General features: G+C 36.0%; 1 protein-coding gene across 3 annotated transcripts in view; it reads right to left on the bottom strand.

The window, feature by feature from the left end:
- Positions 1–23,277, bottom strand: part of RXFP1 (relaxin family peptide receptor 1) — a 64,822-nt gene that overhangs the window by 4,668 nt on the left and 36,877 nt on the right. For 2 of the 3 annotated variants that reach the window (XM_042049926.1, XM_042049924.1), the window contains exons 3-16: positions 14,528–14,632; positions 13,626–13,731; positions 12,287–12,358; positions 10,679–10,750; positions 9,575–9,646; positions 8,680–8,751; positions 7,846–7,920; positions 7,460–7,531; positions 6,443–6,514; positions 5,629–5,700; positions 4,376–4,447; positions 2,295–2,366; positions 1,835–2,064; positions 88–498 (exon numbers count right to left, since the gene is read on the bottom strand). In XM_042049926.1, the coding sequence (XP_041905860.1) occupies positions 88–498; positions 1,835–2,064; positions 2,295–2,366; positions 4,376–4,447; positions 5,629–5,700; positions 6,443–6,514; positions 7,460–7,531; positions 7,846–7,920; positions 8,680–8,751; positions 9,575–9,646; positions 10,679–10,750; positions 12,287–12,358; positions 13,626–13,627 (1,366 nt within the window). In that variant the 5' untranslated portion in view covers positions 13,628–13,731; positions 14,528–14,632. The remainder of the gene's footprint in view (positions 1–87; positions 499–1,834; positions 2,065–2,294; positions 2,367–4,375; positions 4,448–5,628; positions 5,701–6,442; positions 6,515–7,459; positions 7,532–7,845; positions 7,921–8,679; positions 8,752–9,574; positions 9,647–10,678; positions 10,751–12,286; positions 12,359–13,625; positions 13,732–14,527; positions 14,633–23,277) is intronic. The other variant, XM_042049925.1, reaches the window with a different exon arrangement.

Genomic DNA, 23,277 nt, shown 5'->3' with positions numbered 1-23,277 from the left:
AGGTGTGAACATCACAGCTATCTTATTTGTTTGGAATCTTGGTTCTTTTGCAGCTCTAATAGTATATAAAGAAGAAATGCAACTTACCTAAGAAAATCACAACAGAATATATCTGACTTCCTGAACTTTCCGATTGTTCTGAATGAAGAGGAAAACAGACGCCATTGGTGCCATAGTAGTTCCTGAAAAATTCCTTATTGCTCAGTGGGATAAAAGCAACAGCAAACCCGATTATCCAGATAAGAACCAAAATGGAAATTGTCCTGCATTTTCTGGGCTTCAAACACCTAAAAGGATAAACTATGCAGATGTATTTTTCCAAAGTCAGATAAGTCAACAGTAAGACTGACACCTCTGTAGACAGAATAGCCAGCGATCCAACCAACTGACAGTGAATACTGTCCATCCACAACTGAGCGTGCTTGTTGTATTCTCCACGATATTTAAGATCAAAAGCTCCAATCACAAATAAATATATTCCCATCAGACAGTCAGCACCTGTGGGCACAGTGCTTAACATCATTATTTACACATCTGAATTTCCCGTTCTCTCTGTATATGTATATTGGAAAACAGACAAACACACACACATACACATGCACACACACACACATATATATATATATATATATATATATGAGTACATACTTACAAGTTAGCTAATACATAGATATTAAATCAATATTGCATCTGGAATGCTATTATGAATTACAATTAAGGCAGTAAAATTTTAGAGAACTTTTTTTGTTTTTTGGTTTTCCTTTTCATTTGTACTGACAGTCTATGTTTCATACCTGTTTCCATTTTTTAAAGCCCTGGTAAAATTTGTTTGCAAATAGAAAAAGATACGGCTGTATTTATAGAAATATTATTGCAAACCTTTTTTATTAGGTCTTATTTCTTTATTTATTTCTATATTAACATTTGGCTTAAGATAATTTTCTTTGAATAGGTGTCTTGGGGTCCAAGACAAACCGGAACAATAGGCCATCCACTGGATTCAAAGTTTGTTTTTTCCACCTTATGCTAGTTCAAAATTCATGTGCAAAGGCTAGTCTAGTCTATGACAAGACTAAGACTAGTAAGAGAAGATGACCTGTCAACACAGAACTGAAGGCTTCCTGGCTACTTTGCTAAGAATTTTGCCTAGTGTTCAGATTGTTTCTATGGGAAAAATAAAGTTTCAAAATCAGTGACATGATGTATTTAGAAATGTTGCAATAATTTTATACAAGGTTGACAACTACCTTTCAAAATGCGTCTAATTGTGTTTGTGCAGTACTTATAGACTCTCCTGTATTGAGAGACTCTGGATTGTAGTGACTGTACTGCCAAGTAGTTCATCCATAAACTTGTCTTGCTTTCAGGACTAAAATGAAAAAAAACCACCCCAATTCCTAATATTGGGGAGCTAGGATAGATTAATTTTATATACTTGCATAAGCAACCTTTTGCTTGTGCAAAAAATAGACCTTTTGAACACAATAATTACATGCAGATATTGCTACTTACTGACAAATGCATGGTAAAATAGAGGTTTGTGGGAATTTGAAATATTGGAATTTTATTTCTTCTTGCTGAAGAAAGTGGGAATTTGACAGAATTCCCACAGCATGAAAATCAAACATGAAACCTTTGGAATACACCACCTGCCAAAGGCAGCATTTAATGACACCGCCTGGTATACAGGGCAGAGCATTTTGTATTGTCATTTGCAACATCAAGAAAGTACAGTTAATTCAATGCTGGAAATATGTCACTGTACTATAATAACAAATATCACACACACTACAAGCAGACTAAAAAGATCTTTTTCTAGGCATGGAGTACTCACAGCAGAGAGACATTATGGAGATGGCGTGCAGCTTATTCTCCGATCTGATATAGGGCCTCATGCAGATAACAAAAATGTTTCCAAAGCAGGTGATGGCAGATACAACCCAGACAAACACTCTCTGTATGATGCTAGCTAAAAGATTCTCGAGGGAGGAAATTCCATCAGTGTTGGGTTTACAGCTGCGCACGTGAGGAGCATACCCACAGTACTGGAATTTCTTAAAATATCTGGTTGTGAGAAACAGGTAAGAGATCATTCTAGGTTAGTTGTCAGAATATCAAAACTCTCTAGTAACTACTCAGAAAACATATTCTGAAAGAAGAAAAATTAACTGAAAATTGTCAAAATTCCACAACTGCGTACATGCTGCTTTTCCCACACCTTTGTTTTCAATTATCCAGTATTCCGTAATTGTAAAATTCAGACCAAAAAAAGCAAACTAGAGTAAACTACTTACATGTGGGAAAGGTTTCTCAGGGGTCTGAACATTCTCCTCTGGATGTTTGCAATTTCAATACCCTCCAAGCTGCTGTAAAAGTATATTCTCAGTAAAAGGCCACAGAAACTCAGCAGTAAAAAACCAAATTTTATGAGCATTTAGTTGTGATTTTATGGTTAGGAAACTAGAGAAGAACTTTAATTGCATCTAATCTGTCATCCCTTTGAAACTTTAATTGCATCTAATCTGTCATCCGTTTGAAACTCAGAAAGTCTGAGTAAAGTCTAAAGTGGAATGAAAGGAATTGCAAATAATTTTAATAAACTCACTGTTCATCCAGATGCATGACCAACTCTTTTATTGCTGCTCTCAGTCATGAGAATTCACGAATCTCTGATTAATATGTTGCCCTTTCAAATTACTATTCTACTGATGTTCTTTCATCATCTCTGGGGAAATAATAACTTGTTCTAGTAGTAATATTTTTACATATCTCTTCTGTCTTTTATCCAAGGGAGTGCTTTACTAGACAAACAAACCAACCCAGGAACTCAGTCTTCATTACGTCAAGAGCAGCAGGAAGTTGAGACACAGAATACAGCATGTGAGAGAAAATGCTGGCTTTCTTTTGACACACAGGTGGGATTCCTTATTTTAAATTTATATATATATATATATATATATAAAGCAGCAATATTGTTTCCCCTGCAGTGCTAGACCTATAAGGTTTAACTCTGTAAGATGTTCTTTTAGAACTTCAGGTTCTGTATCCTTCCAGTCCATCCCATTCACTGGTTAGAGGTGCAGCCGGTCAGAGGTCTTTGGTTCTGCTTGTGGGAAGCCTTATGATTGTTCAAAGCTTTGAATGTAATACTCATGTGAGTTCTGAACACATTTAGGGAAAAATGGAGAAAAGTACAGACTTAGTGGTTAGATGATGTGGGTTAGTGGGCAGTTTTGCTGGCAGACATGAAAAAGCCCCAACATGGAAATGTGCTAGTTTTATTTAAGTGCTGCAAGGAATCCTGGGGAATGCTTTCCCCAACTGTTTTCACTATTTCAGACATATGAAGAGGGAACTGGTGTTCTACAAACTGCCAACATACAGCTGCCTATAGATCTATCTCAAGATTTAACAGTTTTTTAAACTAAAAACATGGAAGGCCATGATCACTGAGTTGTATGAGTTCTTTGGTGTTAAATAATAGATAAATGGATAAAACCATGCTTTAGTTTGACTGTAAGGAGGTAATTGGTTATTATTTTCTGTTCTCAGCTGCTTATTTTCATGACAATTACACAGATTTAGTATTTTCAGTTCACTAGCCATTTACCAAATTCAGCTGAATTTGGCCAGGAGGCTAAATCACTGTAAGAAAGCTGGTCTGACCAACAAAGGTGTGCGTACTGCTGGCTACAGCTCACGGGTCAGATCATAAACTCCTAGTGCACTTCTGTCCAAGGAAACATCTGGTTTTTAATCGCCACAACCACTTTTAGTGGGGCCTGTTGCTATAGGAGATGGGGTGATGGTTTAAAACGAAAAAATTGTAGATTTAGACTAGATATTAGGAAGAAATTTTTTATGATGAGGTGGTGAAACACTGGAATAAGTGGTCCAGAGAGGTGGTAGATACTTCATCCCTGGAAGCATTCCAGGTCAGGTTGGACAGAGCTCTGAGCAACATGATCTAGTTGAAGATGTCCCTGCTCATTGCAGGGGAGTTGAACTATATTTTAAAGTTCACTTCCAAAACAAACTATTCTATGATTTTGAAGTGATGTCTGACAAGAGCCTACGCTGTGCTCTACACCAAGCTGGTTACCTCAGATGTGAAGTGACCAGTGAAGATGTACTTAAATCTACTGCTGGATAATTTCAGATTTGCAAGATTGTTGCTGCACTGTCTCACAGTTTTAGGAGGAGCTTTGCTGGCAGAATTCAAGTTAGAGCTGCTGTGTTAGTGCACCTGCAAAAACTCCCCCTAAACTCTTCAGGAGCAATTTCTTAAAAAACAAATTCTGGACCATGTCCTACTGAGGGAGATGTGCATAATCAGAAAGAAAATATAGCTAAAATATAAAAACTTGATACTTACAGGGATTTGAGTTTAATTAGAAAATCAAACTGGTCTATTTGTATTTTCTTGATGGGGTTGTAAGAAAGGTTCCTGTAAATAAAACAAAAGTGACTTTGGCCACATTCCTTACAGCTTGCTCCAAAACCAAAGGCAATCTACATAACCCATTTACTTTACTAGTACTGTAGGAGGGACTTGTACACCTGGCAGTTACAACTACAAATGGTAACAATCATTTAGTGTTTTTTAACTTCCTAAGCCAGTGGAAAGAATCATCAGATGCTTCACAGGTGTGCTATTGCCATGTACACACACACACAACCGCCCCTCCCAGGCTGATGCCTAAAGGTTTTGACTACAGAAATATTTAGTTGTTAAACTCTCCAGACCTGTCTTTTTAAGTAAAAGAACCTAGCTGAACTGCATGCATCTAGAAATAAATTACACTTGATTTTGGGTGTGAGTTCAAGAGACAGAGACAAGTTAGAATGTAAAAATAGCATTATATGCTGCCACTCTGTGCAAGAGTGTTTCTAGGTATGTCCCCTTTTACTTCTCCACATAACTTTTCTTTATTGCAATTAAAATGCACAAACTCAATAAATGCAGCTGTACACACTTCGCTGCCCCAATGTACATGTTGGATCCCAATAATGCTGGAAAATGCACAAAATAAGTTATTCCTGTGTTTGAGTACTACTTCCTCTCCTCCAGAGATCTTCAATGTTGTGACTAGTGTCTCTTTCAGATTATGCAAGAAAGACTGGGACTTTCCAACAGCAACATTTGAAAATTTGCCTATGTATGTGTAATGGGAAAAAGAGAAACTGTCTGGTTTTATATTACCTTGTGCTTTTTTGGAACTCTTTCAGGAACAAAACAATTGTAAACAAGGCATCTGTATGATGCTCTTATGAGTTTATGATCTGTTTTTAGAGTTGAATCCTGATATCACATTAAACATTCCCATCAAATTATTAATTTCTCATTATATATATCTAGCATAGCTCATTTTGTGTGTATTAACAAGATCTAGAAAAAGGTAGAATTTGAACATGCTGTCTTTTGGGACATGAAAATGCACATCTTTTACAAAATTATTCTGGACAAAATGCTATATAGAATTGCTTTTGGCATAAGTGTTTTTTAGGCAGAACTTAAATGATGCATACAAACAAATGTGCTCTTCTCTTTCCTGGCACATATGACTGAAAGCATCCTATGAAATGAGAAATATACAGTTATATATAATATTAACCAAGAATCCTTACAGTTGTGAAAGCTCCTTTAGTTCTTTAAATATGTATGGAGGAAGTGATTCAATCTTGTTGCTAGCCAAGTCTCTGCAGAAACAGATAGGATACAGTAAGTCCTTACTACACAGTAATTTTACTGAATAGTTTTGCAGTTTCAGTATACACAATTTTATTTGCCAAATAGGATATTATTTATTCTATATGTTATCAGAAACCTGAACTATAAAAGAATGATGTTAAAACAAGGTGAGAAGCTAGATTTATCAGATCTCTCTTGGTCTCATTAGTTATACCATTAGATACATAATTTATTGCTATTTTATTTCCAACAAAAAGAAAGTAAAACACCATTATTTTGGCCAGTAGAAGCTTAGAAATTAATTAAACATATTGTTTCATGATGGGAATTCTTCCACATGGGCTAAACAGCACATCTTTGCCTTGGTTTTTTGCCTCTGCCTTTCACCTTACTTTCAGTATGCATAAATCCTAACAACACAGGAGTAAAATTCTCAGTCCAACCAAAACTGCCAAACTAGTCAAAAAGACACTGAAGGCACACATGCACCTAACTGTGGTGATGCAAAGTTAAATAATATTATTCTATTCAGGGAACATAATGATCCTGTGAGCAGAAGCCCCATTATGACTGACACAGGCTATGTCCTTTATTGACTATTTCTTCCCTATTCAATATATATTAAAAAAAACACCCTAAGGAAGGATGCCATCTCCTGAGCATGTTACATGAAATAGAATTAATGATGAATGATATTTCCAATATAAATCACAAAACTCTGTGACTTGTACAAATAAGAGATCTACTCACAATTCATCTAACATCTGGAGAGAAGAAAAGCTGTTTTCATTTAGGGAGCTGATTTTATTTCGTCTCATCACCCTGAAAGAATAAAACAAACTTATGTTGCTTCTTCTTGATATCTATTTGATTTTGGAGAGAAGATTTTATATAAACTTTAAAAGTCCTCTGTTCTCTGCATCTTCAAATATTTGCCCAATTCCATTAACAAGTTAATTGCATCTAGAGGTTTGCCATTTTATTATTTGGTAAATAACTTTTTTTGCCTATACATCCTATACACGCATGTACTTCTGCATATATATGTATATATATATATACACACATAGACCCATGGTAGGCTGGTGTACAGTGGCTGAGGGCCAATTAAAGGGAAGATTAAGTGGCCTGGAAGGCTTGTGACCTAACCATATCTCAGACACAGGCACATGGTTGTGCAACGTTTCATTCACCCTTATTGCACCTGCCACTGGGCTTATTCCTTAAATGAACAACCTGGATTTTAAGAACTAAGAGAAAACCAAGAGTATGGGTCCTGCAGAAGAGCTAAAAATTGAAAGTGACACACACCATGGAGCCTACTAATCTACCAAAAAGTAGAAGGGATTTTCTGAAGATGGTTACATCATCACTGAAGAAACTTCGGAGAAAATTCTAAAATTGATGAGCCAGCCAACCCACCAGCCAATCAAAATAAGCAACAAGCTATATGTTTTGTATGTTTGCTGGTTCTCATTATGAGATATTTGACTCCAAGAAAAAGGTTATAATGAAAATTTCTAAATCTTAGTATCAACCAAAATCTCTTCAGTCAAGTTTAGTTACATATTTCAATCCGGAACTTTGTTATAAAATGTAAACAGTGGTTATTCTGTGTGGTGCTCACTTCAAACATTTTAATTTAATATCCTCAAGAGATAAATAGCCATAATACTCAGGCAACTTTTATATTAGCTGTAAGGAATCACTTGGCTGTTCAGTATAAGCACATCTCACTCTGGCTAGCTAGCATATCCAATTACTTACAGAACAGTTAGAGTGCTGCAGGAGATGAAAGTGGCATTTCTCACATGATGGATATGGTTGCCTTCAAGGTCTCTGAGATATAAAAGAACCCCATCAATCATTGAAAATAAACATAGGCACTTATTCTAAGGTAATTGAAGAAAAATAGGCACTTATTCTAAGGTAATTGAAGAAAAATACAACCAGAACTTCTTGCCTACACAGAAGAGAGTGGGAGGCAGACATGTAATACTTCTGCACACTTAACTGATGGCTTCAGACCACTAGCCCTGCAGTGACCCAGCAGGCACTCTGCAGGATCCAGCACCCCATTAGAAAAAGTGGCATGGAAGTGCCATTCAAAGACAAAAAAAAAATATTATTCTAGTGAAATAAGGTGGACTTACAGCCAGTTTAATCTTGGCATATATTGGCAAAGAGGTTTATCAGGCAAACGAGCAAGAGAATTATTCATCATCTCTCTGAAAAAAAAAAAAGAGGAATAGTACAGCTGGTTATATTTGTACAGTTATAGAAAAAATTAACGTCTCTTATGTACTTCTGAAAAAAAAAAATTCAGATCTTGAATAGTGTTGAAAGTAGTATTATTTTCTTCAACTTCCACATATTTTCCCTGTGGCATCCTGTGCAGCAGTATCTTATCCTTAGCTTGCTAATTATCAGGAAAGATGTTTACTCCACTTCACTGCTATTAAAATGAAATGTAGCAAGCCAATACAAATCCACTATTCAGTCAGAACATGTAACTTCTCTGGGTGATGGGTGAAGTGGGATGTGGAGGCAGGTTTCCCTCTGGGATGCGGGGGAAGAGGGTTCCTCATCTTTCGGGCTGGAGAGGGCAGTGGCAGACCACAGAGAGGTCTTGGGGATGGGGGCTGTGCTGCTGCCAGGGGCAGGGACTGTGGGACCCCCTCGTGTCACTCCACGGCTCTGGAGGACACCTGGAACCCAGTGCTGCTGCTGCCTCGACACTGCCCTCCCAGTGACACCTTTTATCATTTTCCCCACCCTTCTCCCTATACTTTTCCAGTCACTGCATATCCACTGCTGCCAAAATCCTCCTACTCCAGCACATTTTGCCTGGCGTAAGGAAAAGCTGCAGGTTTACTGCCAGCACTCTGGGGTGAGCAAGAAGAGTTGGTGTAAAAAGGTTTTTATATGCATATGCCCTTCCTATTCTGTTCTTTTAAGTAACACTTTTTATCTTGTTTCATACTTACAGAAGAATAAGGGATTTGAGTCCATAGAATGTTAATGGATAGATCCGATTTATCCTATTGTTTTCAATTATCCTATAAATTACAGCAAAATATGTATCAGATTGATAATTGACTTCAGTCTTAAAGAGATAATAAAAAGTAACAAGCTTTGCAGTGAATTTCTTCAAAAGTCCTGTCAAACTACTTAAAAAAATTAACACATTATTCCTTGACAGGTTAAGATATTAATTGAATTAATTTCCATTCAGAAGAATTTAATTTAAAAAAAGTAACTTAGAAAACATCATTACTTTCAACTTAGAAAAAGTGTTTTCCTTTGAGGATTTTAAATCCTTTGATCAAGACATTTTGAATGGATTCTCAGAAAAAACAAAGCAGCACAATCTAACAGTATTCTGTGGCAATCCAACAGTCTCAAACATGCAGAAGAACGTACGATGTGTTATTTGCTTATTTTTAATAACTTTACTTAGTCAAAATCTGTCTGAAAAGCAGTAATAAACCAATATTTCAGGTTTTGACAGTAATTTTGTCTGGACATTTTAAGCACTATTTACAGGAAAAGACCTGCCCCAAAAATACCTATCTACTGTTTTATAGTAGTTAGGTTATTTGATGTATTCATTTGAAACAAGTAATTACTAATAAACATTATTTATTATTGTTATAAGTCATCAACCATTGAAGCCACTATTAGTAGCTCAAGAACTATTTTCTGCTCTCATCAAAACCAATTGCATTTTTATCTAGCACAGCGTTACAGGAGTTCCTTAGTTATTAACACGTGTAAAGTAAAGCTATGCACAAAAATGAAAGCAATCGAAATATTTATGTATTACTTTTAAAATTAATTATTTATTGAGTAAACAAACATAAAAATAAGAAAACAACATACAGCCATTCAAGTCTGTGGAGGTCTGCAAAGACAAAAGGCTCCAAATTTGTTATCTTGTTGTTACTCAGGTATCTAAAACAAAGATGAATGAATGGAATGATTAATTAGCGGCAGATGCATGAAAATGAGTTTTAAGACTATTTCTTCCTTGATAATTTATCAGAATACTCCTATTTTTTTAATAATTATTATTTTTGACTATGTAATTTTCATGCCTTTGAGAGCAAGGCAGGACTCTCTCTAGTAAGAATTTTAAGAGCAATTATGTAGAGCACTTTGTCTTATCTATAAGAAAGCACAGCCAGCTAAATATTTTCACTGTGTCATATTTCAGTCTCTTTCCAGTTTCCTTCTGTGGAGTGATTTGTTCCATGAAAGTTCCCAGGATCCCATTCAGTCTTTGTTAAGGATATTAGTCATAAATGTAGATACCAGAATAACGGAAAAAGAAAGGCTGAAAATGAATGGGGAGGGCTACTATAAATGGCCTGGGAAGATAATAACAGCAGCTGTAATATCAGATAATCAACGGCATTTGTGTGATGGAAAGAATAAGAGGTACAACTTTTAAAAACTTTCCTTTTGAAAACATTGCAGTAAAAATTCTGAACCAAACAGTGCAATTTATGTGTTGTCTCTTTCACTGAGCGTTTCCCTTAAAAGTTAGAAGCACCTTTCAAAAAGTTGCTGCACAATAAAGAAGAAAAGTGTTCCTTTCATCACCCATACTGGTTATTTTGAATTGCTTTTGTGAACCAAAACACAGTCTTAAAGAGTTTTCATCCACCACAAGCTCTCACTTTCATTTTATTCCTTCTTCATTTTCTTTGGCTTTCTGCAGGGTACCATACTGTCTCCTTCTTCCATTCTGAGGATTTGGGCAATAGCTGCAGTATGGAGCCAGCTTGTCTTTTCAAAGTACTGTCCTGCCAGATAAGCTTGCACATAGAGCTCATAATCTGTCTTTGCTTTCTCAATTCAACCATTGAATTAAAGTTTTGGAAGTTCATAATATGGAATCAAATAGAGAGACACATCCTTAGTGACTGTCAGAGCTCTGCCTGCTGCTACTGAATACTTCAGTATTTTAAAAGCAGTACTTACAGTTTTGTCAGGTTGTATAAACCTTTAAAAGCACGTTCAGATATGACTCTGATTTTATTATTCTGAAGATACCTAAGAAGATACAAACCCAAAACAATTTATTCTCTAAACAAGCAAAGTTAAAGCAAACATAAGTAACCAATTAAAATCTATCGGCTAAACTGAATGCACATTTGATACTTTAAAAGAAGCTGTCAAAGTTATTACACCTTGAATTTGACAACAACCATTTCACAGCTATAGCTGCAAAGACTGCAGTTGTGTTTAAAGGAATTCATACAAAGAGCAAAATTACAGAAATCATTCAAGTGGATGCTTGCCTTGCCAGAGATGAACAATGGAGTAATTCTTTGTGACATCCTTGATTAGGTCCTAACTGTGCAGTTCTCACCTCTGTGACCTGATCTCTGTGTTTACCCAGATCTCTGCTACAAGCAAAATTTTGCACAGTAAATGTCAAATTAAAATAATTTTTGAATTTTCCGTTTTTAATGTCAGAGAGTTCTCAAGATGCTACATTTTAAAGATAATATAATAAAAAGGTAAAGCAAATCTTACTAATCTTCTGTATCTATTTTTTAAATTCTTTTAAAATCTATTTTGATGAAATAATGAGTTGAAAAAAATATTATCAACTGCAAATATTAAATCCTTTTCAAATAATTTTAAAGCATTACAATGTAATTCTCTGAATAATATTTAAACTTGAGTCCTTTAATTAAATTACACTTAATGAAGCATCTAGGTACATTCCTGACAAACAGCAATAAGAAATCTGACTTTGGCTTTTACAAAATGGGCTTCTGTCAAACACTGCTCAAGACCTTTTGGAAAATGTAAAGTTATCTCTCAGAAGGGTGTGAAGTCGATATTACAAACAAACATTTTGTACAGATAGGTATGGATGTATTTCTTTTAGCGAACACTTAACCTTTCAAGACTTTAAGGGACATAATAGGACTTAGCTTTCAGAACGCAAGATGGTGCTGCAGTGCAGGAATTTCCCATTAGAGAACATTTTAAATTGGTGACATAGAAGCCCTGCTTCTTAATTTCATTACTTCGATATCAAGAAAACTTGTTAAAGGCTATGATTTTTGAGCAGCATATATGTTACACTCTGGAAAACATAAGACAGTATTGTATTGCCATAATAATTTGACCCATTGGGCATTATCAAATCAGTACCAGACATAATTAGGAGTAAAACCACGTGCCATGGGAGTGAGCTTCCCATGATAATGGGAAGTCTGTGTTTCCAAACTTTGTTTCCAGAATAAATTGATTAAGTTACTTAAATTTATTTTGGCATTTTACTGTTTATTATAAATGCAACATCCTTCAGACAAAATTAAAGTTTAGCATTTTTCTGGTATAAACCAGTTTATAAACAAAACCCATTAAATATGCAGAAAGTATGGTTTTGAAAAAACACAGACGTCAAATCAAGGTACTTGAGCCAAACAGGGTACACACGAGGTAGCAAAGGGTGAGACAAACCAGACTTTTGTTACTTAAATGTTAACTCTGTGTGTGTACATATGGGAGAAGGAAAGGATGAATATTTAAGGCACTAGGTAGGTATTTTATGTTACAGCACTCCCTTACAGATTTTTAAGATCTTGGTATTTCTTGAAAACATCAGCAGAAAGTTTCCTTAGCAGATTCCTCTGAAGAGACCTGTAGGAATGAATGCACACAGTAAAACTACTGTCCAAGGTGCCTACAGTGCTTTTGTTATTTAATAAGGGCAGCTCTCACACTGCTAAGTAACAAAAACAGCATGAAACCACCTGAACGTGCTACTTTTGTTTGTCTGTGTATTTGTATCTATTCAAACAGTAAGAAAAATACATTATAGTAAGAAAAACCCCATGTCCCCAGAAAAATGGGCAAAATAATTGTTAAACCTAAAAATTAAAAAGATCTGAGTATAAACTACAGATTTATTTCAAACCTCAAATGCAGATGGAGCTTATGTCCCAGTTCATGCATCCCTATGTCCCAACTCCATTGGGGACACTCAAGTGTCCTGTCAAGAACAAAATTTCTTCAGGACATGGTTTGATTAGAAGAGAATTTAGCCTGAAAGCCAGCTGAACTTACTCACTGCTTTTTCTACAGCTACAGCTGGGTCAGTATTGTTGAACTCTTTGTTGACCCTGAGCCAGCAGCCAGTTTAAATAGATATTTGACATTCCACATCACTTTTCATCATGAAGAGTTGCAATATTTGACCGTGGACCCAGCAAGGGGAACTTCAGCTACGTGTGAGACTGGTACCATATGGAAAGATCCGTAACCCTGATCTACAGATGAGATCCTCAGGTAAGGACACGGGATGCTGCTCCCTGCTCACCACACCTAAAACTGCTTCTCAAACAGCAATGTGAAAATCAAGTACACATCAACCATATTCCGGTCTCTTAAAAAAAAGTTTGGCTTATTCATACCTATCTGCATGATGACTCAGCCCACATTAAGTCCCTTGAAATAACAGCGTATTCAGAGACATCAAATGAGAACTAAATAGATTTGCTCCAGCAGGGCGTCCCACTGAGTTCAAGGTTACTGGCTTTATAGACAAGAACACAGACTAGGAATATTGGCAGGATCATAGAATAAGAAACAGGTTCTAAGCATTGCGTCTTAAAAGGAAGCATTTCTTTTGTAGATTTCCTTAGGTATACTGAAACTCTTTGTAGCTCAAGTCACTGTTACAAACATGAAATGATCAGTTCACAGAGATTTTGGTTTCTTAATTTCTTTTCTCCACTTTTATGTAAGGAAAATCTGTACTTAAGATGTTAAAGTACTTGTTAACAGAGAGACACAGTGCTTCCCAAGCATCAGCTGATCATAATTATAAGGCTGTAGTTGTGAAAAGATTGGAGGATTGACAGTCAAACCCGAACAGAGCAAGAGACCGTGTTACTTCTCTACTTACATTATGGTTATGTTTGAAGAGACTGATGGGACAGCACGTAATTTGGCATCATCACAGAAGATCTCCAGCCCTTGGCAGGTACACTCTGCTGGCACATCACCAGCCACTGCAAGAGAACAAGCACTTGGGGCAAAAGGTGGAATGCGCGGTGTGATGGGACGTGGAGAAAAGAAATACGGTATAAAAGAACAACGAGCACAAAGACAGACATAGCAGGCTCTGTTAAACACAATTAAGGCACATGGTTTTACAAAAGTGATTTAGACCTGGGAGGAATCTAACAATAAATATAAAGGGACACAAAAAATCATATTACCTCAGTGAAAGAGCTTGTGAAAGCTCTTGAACCTTAGGCATGATATACAGGAAACTGGCATGGGTTTTTTGCAGTGCTTCCTTAGATTATTCAGCACTCTTATATTACTAGAAGGAGCACAATTCTATGGGTGAAAATGGGTCAAGAATGGGAGTCTTTGATCATCATAGTAGCCAGCAGAATCAAAAACTCTGTACAAAGACCTGCATAAGTGGAGGGGGTTTGTAAATTTCATTTGGTGTTTAAAGAAGTGAACCGGGACGAATGTTGCCTTCATTTCACTCCAAAATATATGCCTGTTCCATGTTCTTTCCAGCGGTATCAGCATATATAGATAAACATTTATATTACCCTCCTAACTGGCATATGCTAATTGCAGTATGTTTGACACTTCTCTTACAGAAAATGAATCATCCTTAATGGAATTGAAATTAACTTCAAAATAACATTTGTTAATTTGAGATATTAATTCTGTTTTACTGCAAGTGAAACTGCACTAAATTTCCTGATAAACATATATTTGCTCTGTATTTCTTTCTAGGAATCATCATTAATAACCACTCAAATAATATCTGTAATTACTTACAGCACTCAGGTGTCTTTGTCTGAAATGCATACAGAGATTTCAGTTTATTGTATTTGTCCTTTGTATAATGTTTATCAAATTGCAGCGACCATCCATTGTTGTCTTCTAATAAAAAAAACAAAAAACACACAGCATAAACAGACCACAAATGGAAGATATTAAAGTAGAAATAGAAGGTATAAATGTCTTCACTTAATTTATTTGCATCAATTTTTATCTAATTAATACAGGTTCTTATTCCAGAGCATTAGATAACTTTATCTTTATACAGCTTCTTAATCGTACATATCTACAAACAGTATGAGCTGCAGAGTAGCAACAGCTTATTATACCTTCAACAACAACATTTTCTATGACAGTCACAGAAAAAATATAATTGTGACTTCAGAAATTTTTATTTACATAGGAGTCTTAAAATGAGAGGGAACCATATTTTCTGACCTCCTTAAACATGCAGGCTTGCTACTTTGTCAGGAAAGCTGGAATGATTACTATTGACTCTGACTATCACAGCCTGTAAGTTCTTTCCTGAAAATCTAGATGAAGACCAAAGGAACGCTGCTTTTCAAGAGAAGGAGGGACTTGGTCTAACATATGCAAGTCAGAGTGTTCATGTTAAGCTTAATGTGCATCTTAAACAAAGCATGATTCCATATTACCAGTTTGGTCACTGTGCACAGATGTACTGGAACTGAATAGTTTATGGTTATAACAGCAAAAATTTAAGAGCAAATCTTTCAATTCCTTCCAACAAATGGATACTTCTAGATATAGTGGTGCTAGAAATAACTACAGATCTGTTAGTTATTTGTTTCTTGGAAGTCCACTGTATATCTGAGATCTATAAATTAACTGATCAGGTAGCCACTTTCAAAACTGGCTGGAAAGAGAACGGGAACTCGCCTTTAAAAGCTGTGACTGGATTTTAGTTTTATTGCTTTGACTCTGACTTTAGTTTTCTTAATTTGAGTCTGACTTCTCTTCAGCTTTGACAAGGCCCACACGATTTTAGTTTAAAGCATCGCTTTTAATGAACATGCAGCAGTAGCAGAAATGCTCCTTGGGATGGCACTCACTAGCTGGTGAGCCAAAGCATGTGTGACAATTGAAAGCAGCACACTGCAAGGATACCTACTGCCAAACAACATTTGTATGAGAACTCTCAGGAGGGCTCTGCCTTGCTAGTCGTTACAGTCTTAGATTCACCTTTGTGATGTACTGGCAATAGTTTTACCCTTGCAATTTTACAGGTTAATAGTTTAGGTATATTTAAATACAATTCCTCATGGACATTTCTCTATATATCTTTATATTTAACTAAGCATTATTACTATATTGGCTTCAAAATAGGCAAGGAGAAATAAAAAATATTTACTTCTTTGCAACTTTTCCCATTCTGAAATGGCTTGTAATTTTTCATTTCACTTTACACATCAGTTGTTTTCTCAGACAGGCAGAGAAACTACCTTGAAAGCATCTCCTGAAACCTGGCTACAGATGAAGCTGTTTTTGAGAGAGGCTTGTCTCTTTGCTGTCTAAGCTGAAAAGATCTGTTATATGTGCTGATTAATGATACTATGAAAGATTAAGTAACTTCAGGCAAACTATCCTTTATCTAGTTATTTGTTTGTTATGCATACATTGGAAAGATGAAAGATTCAAAGCAATCATAAGTGCCTGTCTTCAGAAATTGCTCCAGTGAGAGAAAAGACAGACATGATATGGCATTTAAGAACATTTTACTAACTTCCTCAAGAGCACCTACTCTGATCCATTAGCAGTTTTGCCAGTCTAGATCATTAAACTAATATTCAGAAGCAGCCTAATGCATTTTGGACAAAATGAAAGGTACTTGGCAAACCTGCTCCTGCCTGTTTTAAATGCTCCAAAGAAGCTCAGTTTTAGGACTGCTTGCAGCATGGAATGTGTAATTGCTGAAGTGATGAGAACAAGTCCTTTGTCAAGTGTCAAGTGCCTTAAAAACCTACTGCCCTGTAGATGGGACCACAATGAGGGTTTCTCTATCACTATTCCTGAATATTTAACCAGAGCACATCCATTGACTTTCATTTCTATGACTGGACTCAGTGACATGTGGGAATACAGAATACATGGAGAAGGTAAGATTTTTAAAAAGAACATTGGAAAGATGGTTTAAAAATGACATTATTCTTGAAGTATGAATCACCTCAAATAAATGTTTTTCAGTCAGGAATATAGTATCAAAACACTCTTGGATTTTCTAATTCATAACTATGTTCATAGAAAGTTTTGGAAAACAAACAACTTGTCTGCAGATTCTGAACATACAGTTAGGAGTCATAAATTCTAATCCTCCTGTAAACCAATGAACATATAAAGTATAATTTTTCTGCGTTTCCCTGGTTCTGACACTAAGGAGTGGACACATGAGATTTTTATTCCACATTTTTGTACTTTTAAAATGCTTTGCCATGTGATAAAGCATGTACAAGAGGTGACCATCAATGCATTTCACATCTGCAGAGAAAAAGGATGAGAGTGCCTCCCACACTAATGGAAATAAGCAGTTTGCTACAAAGGGGACGTTCATCAGCATTTTTGAGGAAGTAAAGAGGCAGTTGTGTATTTTTGGGTGGCCATAAAAATAAGGGAAAAATTCACAGAGAAGATGGATTATTTTGTGCTGGAATCATTCCAGCTGTTTGGTGTTTCTAGTAAGTTCATTTTAAGTAACGGGCTTTTCTCATGGCATGCTTTCTACTAGAACTAAAAAGGCATATCTGAATATAACAAAACAAGTTATTGAACATCTTTTGACCTTCAGAAAGATACACTTTGGGCCAGATTTTGTGCCCAAGCATGGGACAGTCTCTATTTTATCCAAACCTTTGTCAAATCCTGAAAGAATGTATTGTGCAAATAAGTGTATTTAGTACAACCATTCGGTGAAGCACTCCATGGCAGAACTGTAAATCACTTTGTGGCCGTTTAGAGTTTACATGAAGGTTTGTGACCTGTTTACCTCTTTTGAGGCGAGGTTCTCCAAACACTTTAAGAAATGACTGGTAATAGTACTGGTCTTGAAATCCCAAATCTATCATTTGAGGGAGTACAGCTCAGATGAGAAATTACTTTTACCCTGAGCCTGTTCTAAAGTAGATTATGTTGGCTGTGCTTCAGTAAAAAAAAAGAGATCTGAGAAACCAAGGCATCATCAAATCTTCCTCTACATGGGATAAGTGAAATAAGTGCTGGAAAACTGGATTTATCTGACTACAGATTAATATGCTGTTTCTTGCTGAAATATGCCAATTACCACTTCTGATGGGAATGAGAAAGAGCATGCTAATCCTGAAAAACTACAGGTTTGAGTAATCATTTCAGTGACAGATCCAAGAAAGTATCTTCTTTCTCAATTAAAGACATATCTCTTACTTAGTATGGAGCTTATGATGAGGACGCTATCCATGTGACTTCCCCCTTCTCTCCACCATGTGTTCATGGGTTATTATGCAGGGAAATGCTATCAGTTAAATGCACAAACACTCTAAAGAGACTCTGTGTCACCCTTTGATTTTGCATTGCTGTTGGTGGTCATAACCTGTGGACATATTTCTTTTTTGTCAGCTGTTCAAATAAACTTTCTCTTGCTGTAAGGAATGATGTCAGGGTTTTCCCAGAGATATCTTTTAGTACAAGGAAAACCTGTGTCCTCCAGACAAGAAGCATTTCCTTTAAAAATAGTTACAGATGAAGGAATAGAATTGCCCTTTTCCACAGTGTTGGAGCATCCTGATACAGCCTCATAACTTACTGCAAGACCAAAACCACACGGGGATTTTACAAAACCAAGGGCTGCGGTGCCTGGAGCATTCAAAACTGGGAGGGAATTTCACTGTCTCAGTTTAAATTTCCAAGCAGAAAAAATTAAGAACTTAGAGCTGGACACCTTATCAATCAATTCAAAGACAATTTCCCCACACCAATCTGCATGTCACTGCACATGACACTGCACACATGTGTCCTGTACCTGCTGGTTAACTGAAATCACATGTAGGTTGTCTGTAGCTTATATGTTACAATGCTAGCATGGTAAACGAGACAGGAAACAAATCAATTTGCATAAGGTTTACAGTTCTCTGGATGAGCTAGATTACATATTTACACAAGTTTATTTTTGGTTTTAAAGCAACTTAATTAGGCTAGTGCAACTTTTAAGAAAACAGGCAGGTTCAAATTTCCAAAAGATAAACATCTTCTCAATGTTACACCTTTATTCCCGTGAAATAAGCGCATAGAGTTTTCTAGTTTTATAACAATACTTTAAATCTATATAAATTATTCTGATTTTCTATTCTGTTTTTCTTGAAGTATTTTCAATTTTTAAAATTAAATAGCATGAATGCATCTATAGAACCTTTAGTTTCTTGAAAGTTCCCTTGGCAGTAAGCCACTACAGTGGAGACCAAGAGAGACATAAGTGTAGTGAAATGTAAGTTCCTCTTATTTACCAACAGCATTTAAAAATCTCAGTAAAAAAATTGATTAAAACCCCCCAAAATTTCAGCAAAGCTATTCCATGTGCTGATATTTGCACATCAGAGTAAACCTTATTATTTCAGTGCCCTATACTGTGGATGAATGGGAATGACAATAAAATTTGGCCATATAGGAAAAAATTCCATGTGAAGCTTGAAAATCCTATCTTTTCCCAGGTATTTGATACATTTTGACTATACTATTGACTGTCAAGTATTTACTGTATGCTTCATAAACAGAATTTTCTATCTAGGGCTCAAAACTGAATAGCACCTCATATATTCAAATCTCATATTTTAAGTATGATGAGAAAAAAATGCAATGCCAGGAAAACATGGCACCAACTATAACATCATTCACTATTAGTATTAATTTGAAATATAAACACATCAAGGTCTTCTGCAATGTGCTGAGGCAAAAATGTATTTTCTCATCCCTTATGAACAATCTTGTAATACTAAAACATATATCTTTTGTACAGATGTTTTGAAATACCCCATAGAAATTTAGATTTCTGCTACAGAAATCTAGGAGGTGATTTAATGAATATACAGAACAGCAATAATTCTGTGTTAGTTTACAGACCTTCAAAGAAACACATATAAAAACAGCATCACATTATACAGATTGGTACTATGTTTATGCTGTTGAATTTTTATAGGTCCTTTTAGAAAGAGAGGTGGTCTGTTGTAACTTATTTAGCAAGCCAGTCACCTGGTGACTGTGTGGCACACGGTAACAGGTGAGGTCTGTGCTGTTAGAGGCAAACAGGTGCGAGACTTCAAACAGCCACTCCCTGCCCCAGTCCTTTTGGAAACCTTTGTGTGTGATTTCCAGCCTGGGAGCTCGACAGAGCTTAGTGAATGTCTGTAAGTGAACTTTACAACTGGGGAGTGGAGCGCTACCCTTTGTTCAGAGACCTCTCAGGGCTGAGAGCAACACAATGGTAAATACATTTAGCCAGCAAAAAACTCCTCTGGAGTCAGAAACAAATTAAATCTGCATGCCTGTTCTTGCTTCACTAGACTGGAAAAATGTGGCTATGACACTGTGATTAAAAAACAAATGCAGACACACTGCAACCATTGCCTAGCTGCCAAAAAAAGAGTTTTGCAGAACGATCAGCAAAATTGGCCAGAAACCAACTTTTTAAACACTCAGGAAACTTGTGCTCTCAAAATAGCTCAGAATACTTTGTTCCATTAACTGCTCTATGTAATTAAAGATACTGCTTACAAAAAAAAAATAAAAAAAAATTAAACCCTAGCACATTTTTTCTTCCATTCTCCATTTATTATTTCTTGTACGTAAAGTGTAGTCAAACATGTAACAGTAGTTGCTGTTTTTTAATGTCCCATTCATGGCAAAAGAGTCTGGTTTGTGGAATTGCAAGGGATTAGGTCCAATGTGTGTGACTTTTGTTTTGAAATTCGTAAGAATTCTGGTGCTTTCATTTTTTACAATTCTTATGTTAAAATACTTTTAATTCTAAATAGGACTTGCACCAGTGTTACTTGCACATAAACACTTCCTCTAGAGATTTATTAGTAACAAATGAAGAGCCTAGATTAAAAACCAGTTCTGAGATGGAGCATAAGAGCTATTCAGTAGTGTGATAGGACAGTAACCCTAATTTTAAAAAAAGCATAAACTGTACCTACTCAACCAATTCAGTTTGAGATAAAAAAGATTGAGGAATTTATTTATAAAATTTATGTATCACAGACTGCATGGGAAGAGACAGCATATTATATCTGCTCTTTTTGTGACACGTTGCAGGAGACTACAACTTCATCTAAAGGAAAAAGCCCCCACAGCTAGCACAGTGCTTCCAGTCTTTTCCAGATCTATTGAGGAAGGCTGGTACATGAGTAACAAACATTGGGGTTTTGAAACATATGAGCTTTTTATTAGTTTCCTAACTCAGGTAAGTTATGATTCTTTGCTCACTGAAGACAGTGTGAGTCTCTCCATTGATTTTAGTGGAGTCAGTCCAGGTCAGTTCTCACTGAGCTTGGCTTTGGTTCATAAACCAGATGGTGTGACTGGAGATATCACATCAGTCATATTGTTTCCATTTTAAATTAGAACAGAACATGATAAATCCAATAACTGTATAGATTTTGACTGCATGTTTGTGTGCCATCAAACCCTAATGGAAGTTAGGAAAAACTTTTAAATCTGAAAGTAGGATTGTTGATAAAGAAATGAGTGCACCTCTACTTTACATACAAGAGATTTTCAGAACCTGCAGCTACAGGATGCTGACACACAGTGTTAGTTATATTAGCGACAGAGAAACAGGGATTAATCTCAGTCTTCCAGACATATAAAATATGTTTTCAATTTGGCCAGGTAGGATGCAAAGTCCAGAGGAAAGCCCAGTACCTTTTGAGGTCTGATTATGTTTCTGTATTTTTTCCAAACGAAATTTGACAGTTGACGGTTTTGAAACAAGAAATTGGAGGTAAGCTTCACTGCAGTTTACTGGGAGGCTTCTCCCCAAAAACCGGCATCACATTAACATCACAGCTAATTTAGAGTTCTGATGAAGAAATCAGGCTGATGATCCAGCAGAATGTATGGAATATGAGGAACTATTGCAACAAAGGTCTTAGAACATCAGACAGGAAATACACCTATTCAGTCTCTCAGTGGTTCAAAATTTAACTGCATTAAGGATTTTTGCAGCACTTTGTAATTAGTGTGTTATGACTACAAAATGGGAACTGACCCAGTGTTGTATCCAGCAGAGATAATTACACAAAAGTTGTTCCACTGAGAACACTATGCTTTTATCACCGCATGTAACAGTAGGATAATTTTAGTCAGGGAAAGCTGACCCTTATCTAGGACAAAAACTTGTTCATTCAGCCCTCTAAGTAGAAGGCATATGAGGGAATTAAAAAAAAAGAAAAGAAAATAAAGCATAATATCTTAAATTTAAATATTTAATTAGGAACAGATGAAAGAACTATTTTTGTGTGTTGCTAAAGTTCTTCAGAGAGTAGATATTTTGAAAACAAAAATAACCATGGATGATTACTGGCAGTGTTAGTTGTCTTCTTCCAAATGAATGGAGAACATTTATGTTATGATATAATTTTCATATGTTTTTTTCAATATTTCACGAGTCAAAATTTGTTCATCTAAACAAACACACACCTTGACAAGATAAAACACACGTAGGCTCAGTGAAAAGCTACATCATAAATATTGTTGTTTTTTTTGTTTTGCATTAATCAACTGTTGTTTTTATCTACTGTTACTAGTTCTATTTTTGTTTTATCATTAAACATCACTGTAAAGGCAGAGATCTCAAAACTCTTCTTTCCATGAATTTGTACTTGGGAATATGTACCTGGCACTTTTAGTATGCCACTGGACATCAAAGAGTTTGCCTAGGGATTGTTTAGACTGCATTAACAGAAACATTGCAGCAGTAATGTCTTCGATGTAAGAAATATTTGTTACTTATTTTAGGAACAATTCCCATGTCAACAGTGCCACAGCACTAGGTGAGCAGAATTTGTGGTTATGCCCATTTATCCTTGCTCATGTTTAAAAAGCACTGAAGTAAACAAATGTTCTAACCTCCCATCTATAAATGCCAAGTAGCTACAGAATCAAACCTTACAGCTGTAAATAAATGGGAAAAGCTCTTCCCTGGAAAATTAGGCTAAAGCCATTACCTTTGAAATCAAACAGTCTCAGTAGGACAAGACAGTATCAAACTTGCTTTGCCAACTTGATCTTTAAACAAGCTTGGGCACAGAAGCATGCTGGAATTGCTATATCTTATTTCCCTGCACATTTTGAATTTTGCAAACAGATACAAAAGGAACTCCAAGTGAAACGTGATAGAGGCTAAATTTCTTCACAATGCCCTCAGCCAAATTAAGAACTCGGTTCTTCAGCAAGGATGAGCATGGAACAGAACACCAGAGTAAAATTTACTGCTCTCTCAAGTCTAAAAAAGGAAATTCCTCAAACCCATAATCTTTATGAAAAATTACAAAACTTTAAATTATTTTTATTTAAAAATATTATTTTCATGACAGATTTGCAGAGAGACATGCTTCTACTTGATGTTCTATATTTTCAAGTTCAAAAGGTAAGATTGCATTTTCCATGCACATTTAAGGTTATCTAGCCATAGTTCAAGCAGAGCCTCCCATCACTGCAGGCATGATAAATTGCCAGCTGCCTCCTCTTACTGCAGTCTACTA

This window comes from Corvus kubaryi, unplaced genomic scaffold, assembly GCF_017639235.1.
Source record: "Corvus kubaryi isolate FWS band 111438036 unplaced genomic scaffold, C.kubaryi_AGA036_p1.0 71, whole genome shotgun sequence".
Classification (NCBI taxonomy): Eukaryota; Metazoa; Chordata; class Aves; order Passeriformes; family Corvidae; genus Corvus; species Corvus kubaryi.
This window is presented reverse-complemented; position numbering and strand designations above follow the sequence as displayed.